The 8,178-nt window shown below is 40.2% G+C and overlaps 1 protein-coding gene across 2 annotated transcripts; it reads right to left on the bottom strand.

The window, feature by feature from the left end:
• Positions 1-281: 281 nt before the first annotated feature.
• Positions 282-7,822, bottom strand: LOC117432207 (actin, aortic smooth muscle-like). Of its 2 annotated transcripts, none has more exons than XM_034053779.3 (9): positions 7,732-7,822; positions 6,634-6,782; positions 5,967-6,095; positions 5,773-5,883; positions 5,580-5,664; positions 3,581-3,742; positions 2,063-2,254; positions 1,485-1,666; positions 282-637 (listed from the first exon to the last, which is right to left on the bottom strand). In XM_034053779.3, exons 2-9 carry the CDS (start codon positions 6,760-6,762, stop codon positions 494-496), a joined length of 1,134 nt encoding a protein of 377 aa, XP_033909670.1. In that variant the 5' UTR covers positions 6,763-6,782; positions 7,732-7,822; the 3' UTR covers positions 282-493. The 2 variants fall into 2 exon arrangements, with proteins under 2 accessions (XP_033909670.1, XP_058858183.1); XM_059002200.1 differs by lacking the exon at positions 7,732-7,822 and adding an exon at positions 7,608-7,671.
• Positions 7,823-8,178: the final 356 nt, after the last annotated feature.

Raw genomic sequence — 8,178 nt, 5'->3', positions numbered from 1 at the left:
ATGTCATACTTTTCAGCAGTAACCCCTTTTAGAAGGAAACAAGGATTTTTTTCTCCACACAAAACAATTCATCAATGTTTTTCCCTCACTTCCCTCCTGCACGGAAACCTCTTTTAATGTAGTGGTATTATTGTAGCAGTAAGCTGTATTGTATCTCACTATTTAGCAGGTTCCTCTGACTGTACATAGACCCATTATATTTAAACTGTGCAATAGAAGTTGCACTAGTGTGGACTGTATCTTTTTTAGTCAAAAGGGCACCGTCAAAAAGTCAACAACACTTAATATTAAAACTGTATTTTATTGATACAATACAATAACGTGATGCCTACTGGAAAACAATGGGTTTTACACCTCCTATATTGACAATACCAGATAACCATGTATAGCCAGAAAAACGGTTGTCAATGACAGTGCTGTACTGAACGCGTAATCCGCTTTCACAGGGGCAAGACTAAGGTATTGAAATGCTTAGTCTTGCAGGCCAGTCTGTTTAGAAACATTTGCGATGGACAATGGAGGGGCCAGCTTCTTCATACTCGCCTTTGCTGATCCACATCTGCTGGAAGGTAGACAGGGAGGCCAGAATGGAGCCGCCGATCCACACTGAGTACTTCCTCTCTGGGGGAGCTATCATCTACAATGCAGAATAGGCTTTGATTAAGATTCAAGAAGGCCGGCTCTTGCAACCCAGGTGCTTGGAGAATCCATTTAATTTTGTTCAGTGTAGTGTCAGCCTAGGATATTATTATAAAGGCTTTTGCAGTATTTTAAAGAAAGGTTTGTTGAAAGATCTGTTTTATTAAAAGGATTTGAAGAAATCACTATTGCAGTAGTTTGCCACAGTGTGGCAGTGTACACTTAATTCTGTTTAAATAAAGACATAAAAAAGAGGAAAATGAAGCCACAGTCTATCCGAAGCAGATAAAAATTCATGCATTGGTTCATAAATAATATACATCTATTCACCCCCATGGGAGCAAGCTGATGGTTCTGTCATTCAATGCAAAAATATCAGCTTCCTATTGAAGAGCTGGAACAGTCTTTTCTATAATTGATTCATATTGAGCATGCATCTCTTCTTTCATGGTGGATGGCCCTAGATCTATGGTATGTTAATTATCATGGGGTACCACCTAGGGCTAGCGGGACCGACCCCTACACCCTATTGAATCCTTCTGCACTGGAATATTATACATTTTGTTCCAGGGCAAAACTACCACAACTCTAGTCATGACATCTATAACTAAGGTTAGATCAGCCAAAGAATCATTATAGAATAATAGGTAAGAACCAACGCCATCTTTTCAATCGATAATGGGTATTATTTCACATCAGAAAAAGGTGATTCATTTGGCATATTCCCATGGAGTTTTGAAGACCAAATTTAATTTCAGGTTCCATGTCATGTAAACTGCATTAACTAAATACGGCTCACATTTAAATGGAGTAGGTCCAACTTTCTTAGTTTGCTAAGTTCATACCTTGATCTTCATAGTGCTTGGTGCCAAAGCTGTGAGCTCTTTTTGCATTCGGTCCCCTATACCAGGGTACATGGTGGTTCCGCCGGACAGCACGTTGTTGGCGTAGAGATCCTTGCGAATATCAATATCGCATTTCATTATGCCGTTGTAAGTGGTTTCATGAATACCCGCAGATTCCATACCTGTTCGACAAAAGTAATAATTATTACTTATTATTAATATTATTACTTAGTAATTCTATACAAAGCAGACAGCAAAGTATCTCTTTTAAAATGACTGCAATCTGGCCATGAATATAGATTTAAAACAGAAAAAGTGTACTTTGAAATAAGTATAATTGTATCTAGTGGCACAATGGTGTGGTAACATGACACAAAAGGCAACCTGAAAGCATAATATTTCCTTGTCATGCATCGCATTATGTTATACTGCATTTTACTGAGCCTTGGTAAAGGGTGTACTCTGCACAGACACCTCAAGATGGCAGTACACCCATTTTCAATCACAATGACATTGTAAGATTTTAAACACACCACTGTCACTTTTGCAAGAAAAAATAATATTGTTAGTGGACTGACCGATGAAAGAAGGCTGGAAGAGGGTCTCTGGGCACCTGAACCTCTCATTTCCTATGGTGATGACCTGGCCATCAGGTAGCTCATAGCTTTTTTCCAGAGAGGAGGAGGATGCTGCAGTTGCCATCTCATTTTCAAAGTCCAAGGCCACGTAGCAAAGCTTCTCCTTAATGTCCCGCACAATCTCACGCTCAGCTGCAGAACGAAGAAATATGCTGACACATAAGTAATAATCCATTTACCTAAATGTATTAACCTCGAAACAGGCATTGTATTGCCACATATGAACAACCAACAGAATAATTTACTTAATTCAGGCTTACTGTAACACTTCTAAATGTATGAGAAATATGTGTGTTATACTTTTATATACCTGTACTGTTTAGCAGCAGTGTGGAGTAGTGGTTAGGGCTCTGGACTTCTGACCGGAGGGTCGTGGGTTCAATCCCTTGTGGGGGACACTGCTGCTGTACCCTTGAGCAAGGTACTTTACCTAGATTGCTCCAGTAAAAACCCAACTGTATAAATGGGTAATTGTATGTAAAAATAATGTGATATCTTGTAACAATTGTAAGTCGCCCTGGATAAGGGCGTCTGCTAAGAAATAAATAATAATAATAATAATAATAATTGTTATACCTGCTGATAGATCAGACCCCCCTCCCCCCCCCCCCAAGGAATTTGTTTAAAATAGTGTAATATTACAGTTTCAATCTAATGCAGGCATTTCCTCTCACCAACAGGGGGAGCCCTTTTTATTTTTTCAGATTCACATTCTTGCTTAAATCGGGATCATTTGAAAAGCATTAAGAGGTCATTAAGATAAGAGATGACACTACAGGAATCTTGCTGTTGCTAACTTTCTCTATAATCCGTAAACATCTAGCACTGCATTAAGCTAATAACATCAGACGTGTTTGTGCTCCACCTGGTAGTTTATCAGAGGTTGTGCTCCAGCTACGCCTGTCTAAATCCCTTTGGCACACACACCCTTAGTGCCAGGAAAAGCATGCTACATTAATGTCACTGTTACGGAGAACAGCTGTTGTGGACAGCTCAAACTGATGTACATAAACGAAGGCCTATATTGGTGAGTACTTCTTTTAAAATATAATTAATGTTTTCTTTTACTATACTTGAAACCATTGTTAGTCATTCACTGCAATTCCATTTGCAGATTACAAGTGTTATATAAAGTACCTCAATCTAGTCACTGGTGGACATGCAACACTACATGCCTTTGATTACTTTTAAAGTGGCCTTAGCTACTGTTCAGGAATACCTTCATTGACAAATAGTCTGAAACTCATAGAAAAAACAGATGAGGTAAAATGTTGATTGACCACTTCCAGAGGGAATTTAAAAAATGATAAAAAAAAAGGCCTGAAACCAGACTCTTAGGAGGTTCTTGGTTTGAAGAGCTAATGAACCACCATTGTAGGACGATTACATCACATGTCCAGCACCATGTAGCCAGTTGTCTCCCTTGTAGCTTTGTTGAATGTTACAGAGGAAGCTTACCAGTGGTAACAAAGGAATAGCCTCTCTCTGTGAGAATTTTCATGAGGTAATCCGTCAGGTCTCTGCCAGCCAGGTCCAGCCTCATGATAGCATGGGGAAGAGCATAGCCCTCATAGACGGGGACGTTGTGAGTAACGCCATCTCCAGAGTCCAGCACGATACCTGCATGGAAAGACAAAGCAGCATAGAAAATGTTCCCTGAAATAGAAATGTAACCATTATCTCATGGGTATAGATATATACCCATAGAAATGTAACCATTATCTCATGGAAATAGATATATCAAAGCTGCACGCAGTGCCTGCGTCACAGTTGTGCCCGCCCCAAAGGGAATGAAAGACACAAGCTGACACAAGCATCGTCATCATTTTTCCTTCAAGCCTGCTGCAATCATGGACGCAGCAACCTTGAAGGTTAATGGTTACATTTCTATTTCAGGGAACCAGGGTTATGATAATAACCTAACGTTCCCTATCAAGTACGAAATGTAACCACTACCTCATGGGTAGAAATACCAAAGCTGTCGCAAGGCAAACACTATTACAGCTTTGTTTATTTGTTGTTATTGTCTAAGACCGGACCACACAAATATTAATTGTGTTGTTTTATGTATGACTGTGTCTGTGTATGTCAGGACCCCCTTGTAAATGAGGCCTTGGCCTTAATGGGTTAATTTCCTGTATAAATAAATAGAAAATAAAAAAGTATGGGGAGTAGCCAACACTGCTGCATCGCAAATGTCCCTGACAGATGCGCCCTGGAACAAAACCAGCGAAGTTGCCATGCCCATGGTAGAAATGGGCAGTGAGCTTTTTTGGAGGGGGAAAGTTGGCTCACTCCATCGTGACAGTCTCCGTTTCCCATGAGATTTAGCCCCATAACAGACGAAAAACTGCTCAGACTGCCTCCAACTCTGAGTTCTGTCCGCATAATACACTAGTGCCCACAACGGACAAAGCACTTGAAGCTGCCGCTCCCTGTCAGACTGGAAAGGAGGCAGATGAAAAGCCTCTAGTTCCACAGTCTGGTTAATGTGGATCTCCGAGATGGCTTTTGGCAAAAATGCAAGATTGGTGAGAAGTGTAACTTTCACCCTGGCTTCTGCAAAAATTAAGCAGGCTTTTGCAATTGAAAAAACTTGCCTCTCACGCAGAGATGTAATCGCAAGCAAGAAAGCCGCTTTCATTGATAAGTGCTTCAGCTCTGCTGAATGCAAGGGCTCAAAGGAGTCTCATAAGTGCTTCAAGCACCACATTAAGCCTCCAGTGAGGGACAATGTCCTTCATAGGCAGCCAAAGCTACCAAGCTCCCTTTAAAAATTGCCCCGCCAGAAAATGCACTCCTGGGGAGACTGAATCAATCTTAATGACAAGCCGAAATGGCTGCCAAATAGATTTTTAAAGTAGAGGGGGATTTCCCTTCAGCAATAAGTCTTGTAAGAATTGCAGTATAACTGCCATGGGACAGGTTGTGGGGTCAAAACCCTTAGGCAGGCACCGAGTTTGAAACACGCCCCAACGGTACGGTGCGGTGCAAACGGTACAGTATGGTGCAGAATGCACTGTACACACGTGCAAATGGTACGGTACGGTGCATGGAGTACGTACACTACTGTAGCGGTAAACTCGTTCACTAAGAGTGGCAGTAGATCAGTGACCTACAGTTACCGAAGAAGCAATATGCAGGGATACCCACCAAACTGCAAGCAGCTTGACCCAAGTGCGCGTCTCGGTCTAACGCAGGACAGCTGAGCCCAGCAGCCGTGTTAGTATTTCTGTGAAAAAAAACTGAAAATACACACCACTGTGACGCAGCCACTGAGTGCAGTTTTGATATCTCTATTCAGGTTAGACGGTATTAAAGTATAAATACCCATGAAGTAATGGTTACATTTCATACTTGATAGGGAATAGCACTGAAACCTTTCCATCGACACTTTCAGAGTGAAAAGATAATTGTTGTCTTTGTGAGACACCTCCACAGCCCAATCGTCACTTACCAGTGGTACGGCCAGAAGCGTAGAGAGATAGCACGGCCTGGATTGCTACATACATCGCAGGAACATTGAAAGTCTCAAACATGATCTGTGAAGACAGATTTACAGTGACAATACAGTGCACAAGGATATTGAAGATGGAAAGTTAATTGTCAATAAATGGTTCGGCCTTCTGGTTAAAATAACGGCTTTTTACCTGTGTCATTTTTTCTCTGTTGGCTTTGGGGTTTAAGGGTGCCTCAGTCAGTAACACAGGGTGCTCTTCTGGGGCCACACGGAGCTCGTTGTAGAAGGAATGGTGCCAGATCTTTTTGAAAGAAACAGAATTGTCAAAGTCTGCATGCAATATATAAGTATACAGAACACCGCATTTGGAATCCTGTGGGTTACCTTCTCCATGTCGTCCCAGTTGGTGATGATGCCATGTTCAATGGGGTACTTCAGAGTTAGAATACCTCTTTTGCTCTGTGCTTCATCTCCTACATAGCTGTCTTTTTGTCCCATACCGACCATGACACCCTGAACAAATATGAAAAAATAAAGCAAGTTTAAAGACATTTAAGCTCAATTTCTGTGAGTTGCATTATTGCCGTTTTTACTGGAGGGATAAGCTTTTTATTAGTTTTCAGCATGGCTTTCATGTCAAAACCAAAGTAACTGAAGTAGTTTCATATTTAAGGGACACTAGTGCATGTCTCAAGGTGAACAACATAGTAGGGATATTATTGGGACTTCATTCAAAGGGAAGCTCTGTAGCAAACCATCTGCTATCACTTATGAACTATCCCACTGAAACAGTGAAGAAACTATTCATCTATATTCATTGTTGGCTGAGAACTCCCAAGTCCATTTTTTCTTCAGATATCAGACACAAATTTATCTCATTATAACCACATGTCCCAAACGTGCAAATAAACACATCCCTGATGGATGATGTTGCTGCTTAAATACTAAACAGTAACTGGAAGGGAAGACCCCTAATACACGTATTTCGTTCTTTGCGGCCCGTGCCAGTCGAAGCCTGCATACTGTGTTAATCATGCACGCAGATGCTGACCTGATGACGAGGACGACCCACTATGGATGGGAAGACGGCTCTGGGAGCATCATCCCCGGCGAATCCTGCCTTGCAGAGTCCCGACCCATTGTCACACACCAGGGCTTGTGTCTCCTCTTCGTCACACATTGCCTTTCACACTGCTGGACCTGCCAGCACAACTCACACAGGTTAAAGATAGGCCAGATTAACTGATGATAAATTGACATTTGCTTTGTTATAGACAGAAGTTCCAAGAAATAGATGTCTACAATTATTTATTTCAGCATTTTTGGAGTTTTGCAAAAAAATTGCTGAAATAAATAATTGCAGACATCTATTTCTTGTAACTTTCTTCATTATAAATTCTTCAAATTATAAATTTCCATTGGGATATGTAAACTTTGGACTACAACTGTGTGTGTGTGTGTGTGTGTATATATATATATATATATATATATATATATATATATATATGAAGCGCTAATCATTAGCTAATATAACAACTCTTTCAACAGCTCAATGTTTCATTTTGAAAATGTGACTGTAGATTTTGACAAAAATGTTACGTACATTCCAAATAATTGCAACTAGCGTGATATATGAATGGTAATGTGTTTATTAAAAAAAAAAAAAAAAAATACATAAATAAATAAAAAATGTACTCGGAACGCAAACAACTGTGTCGTTTATTTTTTCTAAAATCTGTCTCAGATTCAGTCCATGTATTTTGCGTATAAGTTTTAAAAAGCAAGAACATTACGATTCAGTCATAAAAAAGGGTTTATTTTTATTTTTTTATTACTCCAGTCTATAAAAATGTCAGTACTCTCGAACTCAACAATGTGTTTCTATACCCACATCTCCCCTAGGAAGAAAAATTCTGATCTCTGCAACAGCATTTGTAAAAGGCAAAATATTGTATCAATAAACCTACATTAAAAAGGTTATTATCAACAATCGGCATAGTTTTGCACCTCTAATGATTAATATACCTGTAGTCAAACCTTGGTAATTGAACATAGACTGCAGAAGCGGAGGGAATTCTGTCCACTCCAAAGCACAGCACAGGCTCCCAATCTGTAAAATACAAGTGACTATTATAAGGGTTACACTTACCCAGGAGATGCAGTTAGTTTTCTCGAGCTCCCTTTGATAGAGTAGACTGATCTCACCTGCTTTCCATATTTATAGTGTTTGTGGGATTGCATCCCTGGAATACCTTGTGCACGTCCGCCCTTTTTAGGAAACATTTCCTTTGCTAACGTGTAGTAAAAGTGACAAGTCACCTTTGATAAATTAGGACAGGATTTCTTGCTAACTTGGCATCTTTCCCACTAAACAGGTTGTCCGCAGCCTTTTACAGGTTTAATGTTACAAGATAATTTATTGCACCAAGTGTCTGTGGCCTACTGAGGAAAAATGGGTTTGCTTGCATTGTCACAGAAAGGCATTTCAGTATCTTGCAGCAGGCTAAAAATAACTGGCAATGTTTCACACACTCAACAAGCAGTGCCATCTGCCTGTAAAATACATTTTAGGTATCCATTTTTATCCAAACACCAC

Source organism: Acipenser ruthenus, chromosome 27 (genome assembly GCF_902713425.1).
Source record: "Acipenser ruthenus chromosome 27, fAciRut3.2 maternal haplotype, whole genome shotgun sequence".
Lineage (NCBI taxonomy): Eukaryota > Metazoa > Chordata > Actinopteri > Acipenseriformes > Acipenseridae > Acipenser > Acipenser ruthenus.
This window is presented reverse-complemented; position numbering and strand designations above follow the sequence as displayed.

What these genes read in the sequence shown, in the direction of transcription:
- LOC117432207 (XM_034053779.3), bottom strand. Translation starts at nt 6,762, where the DNA reads ATGTGTGACGAAGAGGAGACACAAGCCCTGGTGTGTGACAATGGGTCG. An exon ending in CGCTTCTGGCCGTACCACTG is followed by an intron (nt 3,743 to 5,579) that starts GTAAGTGACGAT and finishes CTTTCCATGCAG; the next exon opens with GTATCGTGCTGGACTCTGGA. An exon ending in CTATTCCTTTGTTACCACTG is followed by an intron (nt 2,255 to 3,580) that starts GTAAGCTTCCTC and finishes TTCGTTCTGCAG; the next exon opens with CTGAGCGTGAGATTGTGCGG.